This window comes from Hakea prostrata, unplaced genomic scaffold (assembly GCF_041222555.1).
Source record: "Hakea prostrata isolate BN-2017 unplaced genomic scaffold, UWA_Hpros_2 contig_7, whole genome shotgun sequence".
In the NCBI taxonomy this organism is placed as follows: Eukaryota; Viridiplantae; Streptophyta; class Magnoliopsida; order Proteales; family Proteaceae; genus Hakea; species Hakea prostrata.
Genome location: NW_028291126.1, coordinates 113,025 through 130,936, shown reverse-complemented (window position 1 = coordinate 130,936; position 17,912 = coordinate 113,025). Strand labels below are relative to the sequence as shown.

The 17,912-nt window shown below is 38.0% G+C and overlaps 1 protein-coding gene across 3 annotated transcripts in view; it reads left to right on the top strand.

The window, feature by feature from the left end:
• The window catches only part of LOC148999431 (AMP-dependent synthetase and ligase family protein), an 84,530-nt gene extending 71,585 nt beyond the window's left edge, over positions 1 to 12,945 (top strand). For 2 of the 3 annotated variants that reach the window (XM_089141146.1, XM_089141144.1), the window contains exons 5-7: positions 7,956 to 8,684; positions 9,836 to 11,877; positions 12,120 to 12,945. In XM_089141146.1, coding sequence (XP_088997272.1) covers positions 7,956 to 8,684; positions 9,836 to 11,515 — 2,409 coding nt within the window. In that variant the 3' untranslated portion in view covers positions 11,516 to 11,877; positions 12,120 to 12,945. Of the gene's footprint in view, positions 1 to 7,955; positions 8,685 to 9,835; positions 11,889 to 12,119 lie in introns of all 3 variants that reach the window. The other variant, XM_089141145.1, reaches the window with a different exon arrangement.
• Positions 12,946 to 17,912: the final 4,967 nt, after the last annotated feature.

The following is a 17,912-nucleotide window of genomic DNA, read 5'->3' as shown; positions in this document are numbered from 1 at the left end:
AATCGCAGGTCTTGTTTATTTATAGTCTTTAGATCTGAAATTACATCCTCGAGCAGCAACAAACCTTGCCTTTTTAAAAAGGAAATAAAATTACACTTAAAGGACAGACTTGACTAACATAGAATCTGTCCAAATTAGAAAGTTTTGAAAATAGAAAGAAACTGAAAATAAAGTAACAAAAACTCCAACTCTTCAAACTTGTGCACCAAGACTCCTACACCAAAGATAGAAACTAATGTAATTTGTGCACCAAGGCAGCAGCCACAACGTTGCACACCAAGTCTGCACAAATCTCAACAAGTTTGATAGAATAAAATTAAAGTGTTTGTGAGAAATGGCTCACAGTTCTTTTTGGGAGGGCTACAGTGGATTTGCAGCTCTTTAACTCTCAAGTATGCATCCTTCATCAACAATCAGCAACCATTTTCAAATTCCAACAGCTCTCAACTAAGTAGACACACACCCAGCCCCTTCCCCTGCATCCTACGTCCATCACAGCCTTTCCCCTTCACTCCCCTTCCATTGCAAGCCCTAGGAATCCCCTTTGCCACCATCGCAGCCCTCTTTCTATCCTTCCCCTGTAGTTACAGCAGCACCCTCCCCCCCTCCCCCCAGACCCCCACAAGCTCTCCCCTGACCCTCCCCTATTCTGTGCACCATTTTAAGATCCTCCCCCTTGCTGCCACAACACAGCAGCAGCAATCTCAACCCCTACGACTCCCCTATTTGCCTCCCCTACCCCCTGCAATACCTCCCAGCCCTTCCCCCCAACCCCAACCCTACGGTTGACCCATTTCCTCCCCTCCCTCTATAGCAGCCCTCCCACCCTTTCTCTGACTTGCAGCAGAATCTGAATAACAGAAAGAAAGAAAAACAGAAAAGAAAAAAAGGAAGAAAAGAAAAGAAAAGAAAAGAAAAAGAAAGAAGAAAGACGAGAAAGAGAGTTCAAGATTATTCCCGTTGTTTCCCCCTTTCCAAGATTCAACCTATATTGATTCCAAAATTAATTAACTTCTTTTCTACCAATCCTAGGAATCATATTTTCCATTCCCCATTATTCTGTTACATTTCATACTGATTTTGGATATCTCAAAATTATCCCATCACGATTGAGTATATTCTTAATCCTCCCAAACCCAGCCCATAAAAAATTAGTAATTCCTCACTTATCTTTAGAGCTCCACAACCTTCCAATAATATTTTATCATTATTTGCCAAAAGATTCTGGGTGAATCCTAAATTCTAGGGAAATCCTCTTAGAATCAGGTTCACATCACTCTTTCTTGGGTTCAAGGCAACTAACATGCCTTGTTGATATAGATAAGTATACATGTCTTTATGTTAATTCCTTTATTTTTCTTCTGATGAAAAGCTTATATTATATCCTATGCTTTGTTTATTATATGTTGATTTTGTCCATAGTTGTCATCAAGGAAGAAAATTCGGCCGAAACAGGAATTTCATTGCAAAAGGTCGAATTCCGATGTTTCGGTCGAAAATGGACACTTTTTTCTTGAAAATTGGGACTTCAATTTTGGGCCTCATATGGACTCAAAATTATTTGGATTCTTGCATACTACCTATTTCAAGCATAATAAACACTATAGAACTACTAGTATACCAAAAAAACCATTGAAAATGTAACATCCAAGTGTATACTACATATGAGAAGAAGTGAGAATGTTACCAATTACAAGTCTACTCTATTCCATGTCTCCCTCTTCCGTCTGCACCCCATACAAATTATAATACAAGTCCCATAAGGTTTGCCCCATATAGTTGTGTATGTAGTCGGCAACTGCAGCTTTGTACATGGTCTCATCCACATGCCTAAGATTTCCTAATGGTGGGAAGTTTTGAATCTTCAGATAAGGAACTGGCTCAACTGCATATGGAAAGGTTGGTGGTGACTATGGTATAGAGTGGAAGATTTGCTCAACAAATGAAGAAGCACCCTGGTTGTTAGCATAAGGTCCATACTTACAATAAGGTTCCAGTGGCTAACTCCAATAGGTGAAAGTGGGAGGGACACCATAAGTTCCATAACCATAAGGCTTCACTATCTTGAAAAGCTAGTGGTTGTCATTCCTTATCTTGAAAAGCTCCACAATATTCTCCAAAAATTACATACATGCTTCTAAAGTTCTAATAATAACCTTATATTTTTAAATATAAAATAATTTAAAAATATATAAAATACACACTTTCTTAAAAAGCTCCACAACATGCTCAAAAAATTGCATACATGCTTCCACTAATACTCTCCTATTTTTAAATTTAAAACATAAAATAATTAATTTTTTTAATATTTAAATATTTTTTAAGATTATTTATTATTTAATCAACACCATCACAGGCTTACAGCAATATGGTGTCTCAACTCTCACATACATTAATTTGAAGCTCATACATCTACTATACATATACATATACATTTTTAGCAATATACATAATTTACAAAATAATTTTTAATAACAAAAAAATGAAAAAATAGCAAGAAGAATAAAAAATTAATTTTGACACTACAAATTCATAGATCAACACTCTAAAGTAAACATACTTAAATTTGGAAGCAATCCAAGAAGATTTAAGGCACAAAAAAAAAAAAAATTAATTAATTAATTAAAAAAAGAAAAGAAAAAAAAGAGGAAGTTAGTTACTCACTTTGCAAGATTTGAGATTGTCTCAAATTAGGTGAAAAGAGGGATGAAAGCAAGAGAAACAAAAAAAAAGTTAAAAATATGGTCGAAATCTTAGAGGCGATATCGCTCGAAATGGGTCGAAATGACGATAGGTCAATATATTGGTCGAAAAGAGTCATTTTTATAACTGGGTCAGTGTCGTTTCGGTCAAAATGACTATAGGTCAATATATTGGTCGAAAAGGGTCATTTTTATAATTGGGTCAGTGTAATATTTCGGTCGATACGACACAATATGATACATATCATGTTCCTACTACTGTATTTTGTTTCGATCTGTGATTTTGTAGACATTTCGACCGAAATTTCGACAATTCGGGTCAAATTTTCTTCCATGGTTGTCATGGTGCCAAGCCAAGGCACATAAGCTACAAAGTCCTTGTGTAGGCACCAATGTGTCCAAGTGGGCTTTTTTTGCCCTCTTCTAACATTGTTTAGTATGTTACAATGCATACCTTTTGTCAAAACAACTAACCCCCCCTTTGTGTCATATATAATTTTTTTTTTTTTTTTTTTTTTTTTTTTCTTTTGGGTTTTAAAAAAAAAAAAAAACACAAGTGCACCCTTGGTGTGTGACCAATACTAAGCTAGTTGAAGTACTGTTTTTGGAACTGGTCAAATGGTCATCAGCATGATCTATTATGAAATGGCTAAAAGCAAGAAAATGCATTGGATGTGTTCAAATATGAGTAGAAGTAATAAACTACTGACACTCATTATGGTCAACAGTCTTAGTACTCTAAAGTCTAAATATCATAGTGAATAATAGAAAACAAATAACACTGTTATAGTAATAGGAAAAGAATTGGGAATGTTTTTGACAAATTCACAGAATCATCTTCCAAACCACATTGTTTAACTAAGTCTTAACTGTTATAGCATAGATCACAACATAGAAAATGAGGGATGCCCTATGCAATGAAATGCAAATATTGAAGGAGTTAATGCACTATCAGAAAAAGGGTGCAAACAGAGGACAAGGAAGAATCCGTTGTAGGAGATTCCAAGTAATGAAGACCATCACAGACCCAACCATACCCAATCGCTGCACCTGTTATCGATCCCGAAACAAGCAATAAAAGGAAGTGAACAGAACAAATTCAACTCAGTGGTCAGGCTGTAAATGGATAATAAATCTGTACACAACTGGGAACATGTAATATGAAGGATAGAGAAAGTTGGGAGAACAAGGAACAGTACATTTACCAGAAATTGAGGACATAGCCTTGTCGACAGCAACTTACCATTTCTTGACCAGAGCAGGAAGAATAGGAAGACCTTTAATTTACTATTCAGATGATTGAAGCACCAGAATCAATTAAAATAAAAGTTTGGTAGCGGAAACAGGAAAGTTTCCTAATTGGTCTAGGTTGGAATGGGAATAGCTGGTAATTGTATAATGACCCAAACCTGGATAGGGTTAGTTACTGTCCTCATAATCAATTGTATAATAACCCCGTGGAATTTTCTTTTTAGATGATGGGACAGGTGTAGGGGCCTCTATGGAGCAGGAGGCACATAAGTAAGGAGGTGATGATAGAGAGGAGACCATTGAGCCTGTGGAAACCGAGCCCAATGCATTATGTGCGTGTTATAATTGTTCGTATGGACCGCACTTGGGAAAATAGATTTCAATTTTCGATGAGACTGATTCACTTAAACTTCTATATTTATACTTCTTTGACATGTAATTTATTAATTTAGAGATTCGATGGTATGGATGTTTATATTGATATAAGCCTTCCTTAGTTATATGGTATTCAAATATAATATTCTTCATTTGCCTTGGCTGTGATTACTGCATGGTTATGGTGCCACATTGATGTTCCAATTCCAAGGGAGTGTCCAGTGTCATGTACATTGGGTCACATGCAGGAACCTAGCCCATTTAGGGTGGAGTGTGATACATGGAGCTTTCAACTACTTTCCTGTGTGTAACAGAGATGACCAAAGTAAGCACACCTCACAGGTTCCCTAGCATAGTTGTCAAGGCAACAAGGCACCCGAGGGGGCGAAGAAAACCAAGGTGACACCAAACAAGGCGACAAGGTGTTGCCTAGGCAATAAGGAGACACCTGGACGTGTAGAACCATAGAAGGGCCTGGATGCCTAGGCAATTCCTTGACCACCATGTTTCTTAGTATCTTTGGAGGATTTTTCCATTGAATCAGAACTCAATCAATCAATAAGTTTCACGCATAGAACCATAGAAAGGCCTCGATGCCTAGGCAATGCCTTGACCACTATGTTTCCTAGTATCTTTGGAGGATTTTTCCATTGAATCAAAACTGAATCAATCAATAAGTTTCAAAATTGTACTTCACCATTTCAGAAAGGAGTCACGAAACAGCAGCAAAAGGAACCGAGACAATATGGGAAGTGATCAAATTGTAATTTTGTGGAGCAAGAAGAACCAAACAGTATCGGCAGCAGTAACATTGATTTTCTAATTTAAGACAAACCCCCCCCCCCCCCCCCTCCACCAAAAAAAAAAGGGAAGAGAACGAAGAAGAAAAAGGGAAAACTAAAACTTGCACCATCAAAGAAAAAAACTAAAACTTGCACCACCAAAGAGAGACAACACTGCACACAGCTAATGTCCCCAAAATATCGACACATAGAAGATCTCCAAAAAAACTGACTCTAAACTGAATTACTACAACGTCTGAAAAGGTGTATTTGAAACACTTTGAAGGTGGGACACTAGCTGGCTGAAGACTGACAGCCTTTATCATTCATTCCATTAAATAGTCATCAAACCATCCTCCCAAAATAGCAGCAAAAGGGTGCTGTGCCCTTTAACAGGAATGATGAGGCGTCTTCAGAATTCTTCTAATCAACTCATCAATTGAAAATAGAAGATATAGATGATAAAGAGGCACAGCGGAAACTTGTAAGATATTTTAAATGACCTATGCTCTTGATACCATGTAAGTAGAAGTAGAAAAACCAGAAAATAATGGAGGAAGAAGATTGCAGAAAATGAAACACCCAAAGAGGCTATCAAGTGAATGAGAAAGCCTAAAATCTATTATGTATATATAGGCTGGGAATACAAGACCTAATAAAAAAAGAAAAAAATGGTAATATATCCCCAAGAATATGGACCAAATTGGATGGAGATTTTTTGGCTCTCTTGTTTTCCCTTCCAAAAAAAAATCCTAGACTCCTCCTTCCCCCCCCCCCCCCCTTCTGGGCTCATTACAGCAATAAATTCAAAGAAACCCAAATTAAGATCTTTTCATTATAATAAGAGCAAATTATGCATATTCCCTTGGAGATGCAAATTATTGTTAATTGTTGAATCAAATATAAAATCAAGGAAGAAGATATCAGATCTAGAAGGAACAAAAGGAAATAACATGGTTCGGCCAGAGGCCTACGTCCACGGGAGAAAGGAGGCTGTTTTGGTTTTCATTAGTCTTAGGGTTTACAACGATCCACAATTTATAGGCTTAATTCCACCGCCTTACCCTCTCTACCTAGGTACGGGTTATGACCCGACCCAATACAATTTAACAATTATTACATTTATTACCCCTTAAATTTCAATAGTTACTTCTAGTACCATAGGACTAAAACCATTAGTTCTGACAAGGAAATGATAATCTTACCCTTTAGAAACCACCTTATAGGTCTAAAACTGGGTTATTTGGTTGGATTCTAGGGTTGGGTTTATTATTTTTTATCTAAAGTAAATGTTCCCTTGGTCGACAAAGAGTCAACCACGATAGATTCTGTTATACAAAGTTGGCTTTATTTTCCTGACTGAAATGATTTGAATCATTCTCTGATGTATGCTTTCTGTAGTGTTTCTACGGTTTTTGTATGGAGTTCAAGAGGTATTGGTGTTGATGCTGCAAGAGGGGTTGCAACAGCATCTTACAGGGGCGATCGTGTCAGGCAATGGTAACAACTTAGGGTTGGTCTGTTGTGGTGTTGTGATGGGAGCAGCTGCCAATGGTTATGCAGATTTGTGTTGCTAGATGATAGAAAAGGTAGGACTAATTCACATATCATAATATCACCACCGATGCAGATTGACAAAAGCAAGGATTGGAAGAGGGGAGTTCCTATTAGAAGCTCAGTCGTTTGTTCTCTGGAAAGAAGTTTGGTACAGTGGTGCCAACCCAAGAAATTCGATGTCTAGCAAGGTATAGGAATTTGAAACTTTGGTGCTTCATTTTGCACTGGATACTTACTTTTCATGTAATTCAAAGTGCCATAATTCCTTGCCCATTTTGAATGCACCATCCTGAAAATGTTTATTCTGTTTTTTTGTCATCTCATGTTAACTAAAACAGGTCCAAACCCGCTGCTAATATCAGCTCAAATTATCCAGATACAGTTTAGTTTTGCCTACTTCGTGAAGTCTAGTGCTCCATCCAACACTGGATTCATTATTCACCATATAAAAGAGGAGAAAATAGGATCTACTATATTAGTATGGTTGTCTTTCCCACTAACAATCTGGTAAAGATATCTGCCCTCTTTCACTTTTTCCATAATTTTGGGCAAGAATATCGCTAGTATAGTTGATGAGGACAAAGAGAACAGAAACGAAGATGTGAGCAGAATAGAAAAGTTTGGGTAATGAGCCAGCCTGACTAGGAAGTGGATGATGTGATATAAACCATACTCTAATGCATCCTTGAAGATGTGGTTGCAGAGCATGGGGCAAGTGGATTGTAGGCTGAGGAAGATGAAGGAAAGAAAAGATGAAAAATAGAAAAAGAAGCGTAAAATTGTGCTTGCATTAATTTGTCATTGTTGTTTGTGCAGTCTTCTTGCTGAAAATTTGTCATTCATCATCTGTTTAATTTTTTTACAGTCTCAACCTTGCTATAGATCTCCTTTTCAACTAGAATAATGGGGTTCTTTTTTGTGTGTGCATGTGCATGTGTGTGGGTGTTTTTTTTTGTGTGTGTGTGTGTATGGGGGGGGGGGGGAGGTGTTAGAGGGGGTGTTGTGCATGAAGTAGGGAATTTCACCATGCTTATTCATATGTTTTTAATCTCTGTTATATATTAACAATTTCTCTACTACATGCTACAGTTTATGGTTTTTTTCTTGTATACCGTATTCTCATTGGTGAACTTGGTACTAACTTTGTTGTCTTTAGGGACATTGACAATTATATGTTTTGTGTTGTGATGATCTATATCCTTAGTTTCTCCTTGTTTTGGTACTGTATATCCTTATTTTGCATTTTGGTTGCAGGCAGTATTAATAGAATAAATTATTCAAATTTCAGGTGTCTGGTGACTGTACATATTTTGATTGCAGAAGTTTATCAATGGTCTTGGAAACTGAAGAGCTGAGCACTGTGCCAATTGGGAGACCAATATCTAACTGTGACATAGTGCTTGTTGGAAAACCAGATGCATCCATTGAAGGAGAAATATATGTTGGTGGTCACTGCATTTCTGTTGGTTACTTTGGTAATCCTACTATCACATCTTTGGACTATGGAAAGTTGCCTGAAGAAACTGTTTGTAGTTATTCTGCCTTCAAGGACTCTGGAAATCAATTATACTTTAGGACTGGTGATTTTGCTAAACAGCTTCGAAGTGGGGACTTGGTTTTCCTGGGGAGGAAAGACCGTATCATAAAAGTCAATGGACAGCGTGTTTCTTTAGATGAGATAGAAAATACTCTGAGGGGGCATCCTAATGTCATTGACACTGCTGTGATATTTCAGAAAGATGCTGGAAAGCCTGCACATCTTGTAGCCTGTATGGTATTGGAAAAGAAGGTTGGAGAACAGGAAGGATTGGGAATTTCCATCAGAAGTTGGTTGACCAAAAAGCTACCAACTGTAATGATTCCTAGCCACTATTTATGCATTGACTCATTGCCGCTATTGTACAATGGGAAAATCAATTATGCAGTGCTGGAAGAGTTGTCATTGTTCTCAAGGCAGGCTCAGAATGATATTGGTGTCCCTGAATGTGACTCATATCCTTTGCAGGCCATCAAAAAGGTCTTGTCCTCCCCCTCAACACTTCTTATGCTTCATATTCATGTGTCTCTTTTTATTCTCCTCCCAGATGTGGAAATACCTCCTTAGTTTGAGTTGGTCTCCATTTTTAACTGTGTTGGATTCTATGAGGCTGAAATCACAGTTCAAGTGATATATGGATTAAATAATTCATAAATCATAATGCATCAAATCCTTCTGACTCATCTCAAACACCATATTTGAGCTAGAGTTAGTTTGCATGTTTGCCTTTTCTATCAAAATAAGAGAGATTTAAGAGACATAAATCATAATACATCACATCCTTCCCACTTGTCTCAAGCACCATATTTGAGCTACAGCTAGTTTATGTGTTTGTCTTTTCTGCCAAAATAAAGAGGGATCTGGAGAGAATGTTCTCTTCTCTCAACTGCTGAGGAGTGCCATTTAAACATTCATTCCATGAAACAAGAGAATGAAATTTATGAAAAGGCTTAAAGGAAAACAATGCTCTAGGAAGTTGAGATTTGGTCAAAAGAAAGAAAAAAAAAATTATTGGTGAATGTGTATCTAAGATGAGTATATTCAGCTGTGTTTGCATTAACGACCAATGAATGCAGTAGTGAGGGAGGATATGGTGCAAAATGGTGATTGTTGGACAGAGGCGAGGAACAAAGTACCTCTGGTGAGTGGGCAAAAAAGATATGACCAGTTATGAGTTCTGCAGAGATGAGTGCACAAAAAGTGAATAGGTGGAAGCAGATTCATGTTGCTACATATTCCTTAGTATTTGAAATTGGGCTTAGTGAATTGAGTTGTACACCATTTGTCACTGATGTGAATTATGCTTAGTAGAAATTTTGGTACACAAACCCCTTGCTGACTTGTTGGGTTTATTTTGAGTCATGTACGTCACTCTAGATTAATCTCAAGTCGCTCAACAAGCTAAGCGAATGACCAAATTAAAAATTTTATTCCTTTTTTTTAAGGGGTGAATCCATATACTGAAATGACCAACGATTTTCATATCAGCTACACAAATCCTATTCCACTTTTCCACCTTCCCATTTTAGTTTTTTGATGACTCAATTTTTAATGTTCATGTTTCTTTAAGCTCCAAATTCATGTCTATACCATGCTTACTTGTAAGACTTGATTTGCTCCCTCTTGGACAGGCTTTTTGCAACGTTTTGATGGTTGAAAAGGTTGCAGACGATGATGATTTCTTTGTGATGGGTGGGAATTCGATTACAGCGGCAGAAGTTGCTTATAAATTAGGAATTGATATGAGATTGATATACATATTTCCAACTGCATCTAAACTCCAAAATGTCCTGGAAAAGGAAAGATCTCATAAGGATAAGTTCAAAACTTATGCTGATTGGGTTGTAAAGCCAAAAATGGACAAGGGAAAGATGCTGCATTTATCTGATTCTGTCGAAACTAACCAATACAAATACAAACCTGAGTTAATCACGAGGCCAGTGACAATCCTTTCTGAAAAGAGTGATAGTTTGCCTGATGGTTCAAAGTATCTGAAAATAGATTCAAGTTTGTACACAAATTCAGGAAGCTTACTGCCTCAAGATATCCTACAATTGTCTTCCACTTATTGGTTATCTAGAGCATATTCATTCAGCCGTAGCAACAAAGTCTTATGCAAAGGGAAATATGAGATACATGATGGATGCCCATGCTGGTCGGTTGAAATTCCCAGAAATAGAAGAGGCAGCATGCGGGAATTGTGGAAAGTTCATATGGAATCATGTGTAGATGCATCACCATTGCTTGTGGTCACTGAAGGACAGACATACTTATTTATTGGATCTCATTCACAAACATTTCTTTGTGTCAATGCCTTAAGTGGTTTTGTCCTGTGGCAAGTAAAATTAGAAGGTCGGATTGAATGTTCAGCAGCAATTACGAGTGATTTTTCTCAAATTGTTGTTGGGTGTTATAAAGGGAAAATCTATTTTCTTGATTTCATGACTGGGAACATTTCATGGGCTTTCCAAACTGGAGGTGAGGTTAAATCACAGCCTGTTGTGGACAAATGTAGAAATTTGATCTGGTGTGGATCTCATGATCATAATCTATATGCTTTGGATTACAAAAATCATTGTTGCGTCTATAAGACTGCATGTGGTGGGAGTGTGTATGGGTCACCTTCTATTGATTTGGTACATGAGATGCTTTACGTGGCCTCTACTACTGGACGTGTGACTGCCATATCAATAAAGGCATTACCTTTCAGCATTGTATGGCAGTCTGAGTTGGGGGTGCCTGTTTTTGGTTCTCTTTCCGTCAGTCATTCCAGTGGAAATGTCATTTGTTGTTTGGTTGATGGACATGTAATTGCACTAGACCCAAGTGGTTCCATCACCTGGAGGGTATTAACAGGTGGTCCATTATTTTCTGGAGCCTGCATATCTTATGCCATTCCTTCTCAAATGCTTATATGCTCAAGAAATGGAATGGTGTATTCTTTTGAGTTGGAAGGGGGGCATCTGCTTTGGCAATATGATGTTGGAGAACCAATTACTTCATCTGCATATGTTGATGAGAATATGCAATTATCTGGTCAGTCTCATTTGGCTGACAGGTTGGCTTGCATTTGTGGCAGTTCAGGAAGCATATATTTGCTTCGGATCAACTCAAATGCTGCAACATATGGGAATCAGCCAGCAGAAGAGTTGATGGACTCAGTGGTACAAGATTTTGCACGTATGAACCTCCAAGGGGACATTTTCTCTTCACCTGTGATGATGGGTGGTCGAATTTATGTTGGGTGCCGAGATGACTATGTGCACTGCATTGCAGTTGAGGCCAAGGTTTCACCAAAAAACCATGGTTGAAGATCCAAAAGGTGTCAATTCTTTCACATACTATAAGCTGGGTCATCGTTGTTTTGTGGGAAAATCCTAGAAGGTCCAACAGTAGAATGCACCTAAAGAAACAGTTAAACATTGTACCTAAAGCTCCTTACAATGTTATGCCTCTAAGTTAATGATCCAGCCCTGTAGAGATGCTCAAGATGGATTTTCTGCTCAGCATTAATGTCATGGAGTCTTAGTAGTTGAAAAGGCCAGGGATAAAAGAAGAAACTGCATGACAATATTGGTGGCGACATTCCCAAGCTTTCCTGTCATAGGTGAAAGATTTGCAACCAAGGACCTCCCAAAGCACCATTGCTGACTCAACAGTTTTTGATAAGGAGGTAAAATTACTGTAAGTGGGAGAAGCCCTTGTCAAATTGGGTGTTTTGGGTCATGTTACCATATTTGTGATGCTCACAATTTGGTGATCTTTGGAAATTTTAAATCTAATCCTATTGCTGTTTTGAAAACATTAGGCTATTAGCTGTGGGTTTCCAATTTCACTCCAACAATATATACCAATATTGAATCAGTATCACAGCCAATTTTCCAACCCAGATTGATCCATTACTGGTCTTTACAGGTATCTCCTCGCGAGAGTTGAACACTAAGGTCAAATTTCTCTTTTGGAGATAAAGTAAAGCTGCTATGCCCAGGGGTCAGGATTGGAGGCTGTGCTTGTGGGTATCAAGCAATGTCTAAGAAGGGCAACTTCACCCATACAAGAAGTCTGGACTAATCACAGAGGGAAATGGAGGCACCCACTCCCAACTAGATCTTGTTAACCTTTTGACTTGCTGCCAGTACTCTTAAAATTTTCTTGTTAAGTCTGTAAGGTTTTGTATAATCCCTACCCTAGAAATGTCAGTTTTTGTGAGGTTAATGCATACTTGGCATGGCAATACAATAAGCCACCTGATCCTGTCATACACCAAGAGGTCTTGTACTGTGACTTCAGTGAAATTCTAGGAATGGAATAGATTGCTGAACACTGAAATTAGTGAGATGTCCCCCAGAAAAACTTCACTTCTTAGCTGTGTATCTATTTGTTTCTTACACAATAAACACAGAACAAAGGAGAAATATATTAATTGAACAAAAGCTATATGTATGTCCACCTCGTTAGTCACAATTTTTTTCTTGCTACAAATGTTCAAGCAATACAGATGAACGAGAGGGGTGGGGTTGAAATGCTCCAATTGCCAATTTGCTTCAGATCGTTGGGTGACTCATGCAATAAACTCTTGACAGTCTGGTCAGACTTTTAGGAGTATTTTCTCATATTCCTTTATTACTTGCAATTCCCCTTGTCTTTGGATCTTAAGGCGCAAACTGAAACTACATTCTTCAGTTTTATGCACCGTGAGTCGCACATTCCTCCACTTTTTACATGTAGAAGCAAATGCAAGGGACAAAGCTGCTCACTCTGTTACCTAATAGCAAGATGATTGATGCTGCTGCTCGTCTTGACCTGTAGTATCAAAAGTTGCTTTCAGGTTAGTTTCAGAAGGGAGTGTTCATTACAAGTTATCAGATGTCAATGAAATAAATGAATTCCTCACCAATGAGATCTTATCTCATTGTTTCTCTATTTGCACAATAATGTGGAGCTGAAAGTCATAGGTAGTGTTCTACTTTGTCTCAAGGCCTCTGTCATTTTCTGTTTGATAGGCTCAAAAGCTCTTTTTGGCTGTAGTTGTCTAAAAATAGATGCATAACCAATTATTGAACTAGATTTGAGAAAAAGATGATTTTTTTGGGGGGTAGAACAAGATTCATTAAAAGGCAGCTATCGCGTACAAAAAAGATGAACTCAATATTATGGTTTAAGGGCCTTTGTTGTCACATCCACCCAGCCAGTACCCTATCTGACATACCCGAGTGTGTGATCCACAGCCCCCAAAGATCAATATCGAGGAAATCAACTTCCCACATTTACAATAATATAATCAAGAACAAGACTAAATAAACATTAAACTACATTAAGTGAATGATCAAAGTAAGATTTAAGAGAATATACAATATAATCAGGTATGGAAAAATAATAGCAATAGAATAATCAAATGTAAAGTGTAGCGGAAAATCACTCTATAGTAACAACGGAAAAGTAGATCGAAAGTAAAAAGAAGATTACAACCGATTTCCAAAATGGAAAGAAAGAAGTAAATTAATCTAAACAAATGTTTTCTCAAATCTATAAACAGTATGTCTATAAGAAAAAGAGTTGATGTCCCATCGCCGACACACAAGTACAAAGGTCGAACTAATCTTGATAAGCTCCAGCTTCGTACTGGTAGTCTTCACCGTCGTAGTCACCATAGCCAGTAACTTGGGTACTATATGAGTCATCCGCTTGGGCTTCATAATATTGGCCCTCATAGTTATCTGTACCTGCAGATAAGTCTAACAAAGATGTTGTAAAAAGGAATGAGTTCAAAAGAACTCAGCAATGCTGTTTATTCCACAATAACACAATAAAGTATGATAGCAAAACAAAAAGGATGCAAGATGATATGAAATAGACATGCATGTATGATTCTAACTCTATGTATGCTGGTCTCTATTGGTACACATGCTTTAAGTCATAGCATCATATTCCTTTGGGTAGGTCTCAAATCACTCTCCCTCAATCATCTCGGTATCTTGGGTTCTCCGGTGGTAATTGGGTCCTCACAATCTTTATTACGAGGCAAGAGTACCCTTTAAAGCACCCTCTTCAATCTTTATTCACAGGCAAGAGCACCCAAAACCAATTCTAATCTACTTAGACTTAGAATTGAAACAATTACAAGAGAAGGATGTTACCTAACAAGAGGTGTGATACTTTACCTCTTGTGTGAATGTGATCCAATAAGAGTTGTATGCTCAAGATATGAAATGCATGCACCACCAAAGCCTTCAATCACCTCAAGCTTGACTTCCAGAAGCTTACATAACACCTTGGTATGTTCTTCAAGGTTGGAGAGAGGATGAGAGGCAAAACCCAATAGATTTCTTGTGATTTGAGAGCTTGAAATTACTTTGGGGAGTAGTTGATCAAGTATGTGGTTCAACCCTCTCAAGTGGGGTGAATTGGGCTTATATAGATGGCATTTGAGTGCCTTAGCCCAATCCCCAACGGATAGAAAACGAACATAATTTTAGTTCAGTTTTCAGTCCAGACGAACGTCCGTCTGACCAAACGGTCTTCTGTCCGGGAAATATCCATTAAAAACTTAGCTATTGGAGGCTTAGTTAGAACCAAACGGACGTCCGTCTAGCTTTCTTGACCAGACGGAATTCCGTCTGAAGTACAGATTGCACAATTAGGTTTGGGAGTTGGACTTGGCTTGGGTTTTTGGTCTTTTTGGTCAAACCTAAGCCACATACACCTTCCTACTATGTCCTAGGTCAGTCTAGTGACATGAAATGCATATAATTGGTGTGATTACATATTCGTGTATGCGAAAGTGTCCTAAGTCCTAAATTCTTCTAAGTCTTGATTCTTGACTTAATCTTCTCACCTTCTTGTGCATTGAACTTGATACTCATCTTGACTTTGGTTCTTTCTCCAAGATTGCTTGACTTGACTTGGGCTTGAGCATCCGGTGAGTTTGGTCCAATAAGATGGAATCGATCCACTTTAGTAATGAGTTGGATAAACATAGCTTAATGTAGACATTAGTAAATTGTGTTTGTTATCATCAAAACTAATGGAGGCTGATGTGGCAATGCTGACATGGCATTTCCCAACAGTATGAAATCATGATATGATGTGAATGCCTAGGTTGTAGCTGTGGAATGGGGAATGCCCTTTTGGCATTTCTGTCTTTGGACACCAGTGGAGGTGGTATGGGATCCTTTCCTATGGTGCCCTTTGGCGCTTTCCCTAACTACTTGAGAAACCCAGCCCTAACCTTGACCCAGAAACCCTGTTGTTTGTAGGTTCAAAGACCCGAAGTAAAGGAAGAAGTCAATTATGGGCCATCTAAGTGGAAGACATGGTGTTTGACCCAGAACCCATGGAAGTTGATGATGGTGTTCCATACTTGGAAGCTTTGACAGATTTGGAAATGAAACTGCACATTGATGAAGATGAGATTAGTTGATGGACTTAAAGCCTAGTTGGACATGATTTGAAGGCATTCCTCTATACTAGGTAAGCCATATGTTGAGTTGGAAGAAGCCCATCGGATTTGGAAAAAGTTTAGGCTCTTATTTCCCTGTTTAGGCCTTGCCGACATGCTTGGTCAACTAGATGGTCGACTGGGCCAGTCAACCAACCAATCGACCAATAGGGACAGAATTTGTCAAGATCCTCTGTTTAGGTCTTTTGGTGTTGTATATAATAGAAGTACGTGTTTGTTAGCCTCCTTTGTTTCTAAAACCCTTAGAGAACGTGGAGAACCCCTCTCAGAGCCTCTCTTGTGATTGAAGGATATCTACTTGCAAGTTTTTGAAGTTTTCATTGATTGTTCCTCAATCAAGGTTAGTAATCTCTCATAGTTGTTGTTGATTTACTCTTGCATGATCTAACATCTATACTATGATTATGAAGAAGGTATTGCATACTTGCAAACACCTCTTTTTACAGTATTCATTCATTTCAATGATATTCATACTTGATCATAGCTATGATTATTATGATTTCTTCATGAAGCCATGATCATTCTTTCGATTTGATTTCTCTAGCATGTTAGATCTATTTTCATGTTAGATTCATGTATGATCTACTGATTATGTTCTACTAGAATGAGATCTTATCATCTCTAGTTCCTCTCTTGAGTTCATAGCTTATTTTCATTGAAAACTATGATTTTTACCGAATTAGAAAGTCATGTTTCCAAATTAGTAAGTATTGTTTTTGACCATTGTTAGTGTCTAATCTATGCTAGGTAGTCTTAGATTATTGTTCTTAATGATCCCTTGAAATTTCGGAGTGTTTTGAATCCTAGAAGATGAGTTTCGGATCAAAATTATGATTTTTGCTGCGTACTGTTCAAGTGGTTGATTGCTTGGTCGGTTGGACCAAGCTACCACCAAATCGACCAAGGCTGGCAGTAGTTGTGTTCTTTGTCCGATTTGATACGTTTGACCTCTGATCTTCTAGGCCTCTTTCCTAATGTTGTATCTATGCTTGTTTAGGGTTTATTTGCTAACTTTGGAACCATTCTCTTTGATATTCGGATTTTCATCAAAGCTAAGTAAGGTAAGGACGGTTGTTTCCATATTAACATAGATTGTGTGAATTTTAGTTTCTATTTTGGAAATTTCTTAGATTCACTACCATTCTTATACTTTCTTAATATAATGCTACTACTGTAAGTACTTCAAGTATAGTAGTACCTTGTTCATGTATTTCTTTATTACTTGAATCATGTATGATTACTTATCCTTGTCATTTACATATGCAATTGATCATGTTTATATGTATCTTTCTATATGATGAGATATCAGTTGTGTTTATTAACCAATTGGGGGGAGGTTGGGTGGGAATGCCCTTTTGACATTTCTTTTTTGGCCCTTTTGCTTTCTCGGATTATTATTGGTTGTTATACCTAGGGCTTGTCTAGCAGTGTTTGGCTAGGATGTCCCTATTATATCAGACCCGATTCGGAAGGGTATTGAAACTGAATAACCCATGGTAGCCAATGGGGATTCATGGGCGCTCGAGACCGGTGAGTTATAACCGTGAGAGAACATGAATCACATTGTGGGGACCATTCATTGGTAGGGTTGCAAATAGTAGACTTGGGCTCATGGGCGCTCGAGACTGGTGAGTTATATTCGTGAGAGGACATGAGAGCTTCCCGTCTATTATTTGTGGATGACCAACTAATGAGAAGGATACCGGAAAGGATCGCCCGAAGTTAGGAATGGAAGTATCTAACTCTGACTTGATATAACCAAGTAGATGACTTGAATTTGGCTAGGCTTTACCTTGACATGCTCCAATACTCAGACCAAACGGTGGCGTGAGAGAGTGGTGACCTAAACCCCAGCCATGGAATGTCCCGAGGAATGCAAGACCCATTACCAACCAAAAGAGGGTGATTTGGACTAGACCCAAAGGATTATGATGCTATGACTTAAAGCATGTTTGCCTATAGAGACTAGCATACATATAGTTAGAATCATAAATGCATTGTCTATTTCATATCATACTACATCTGCTATGTTTTGCTATCATGTTATTTATGTTGCTATGGATATAACTTGCCTTGCTGAGTTCTTTTGAACTCACTCCTTTTTGTGCAAATATCTTTGTTAGATTATTCTACAGGTATTGACAAGTATGACGGCTAGTACTATGAAGCGCAAGCCGATGATGCATACTACTCTCAAAGTATTAGCGGTTATGAAGATTACGGTGAAGATCCCTCGTGTGATCATGTTG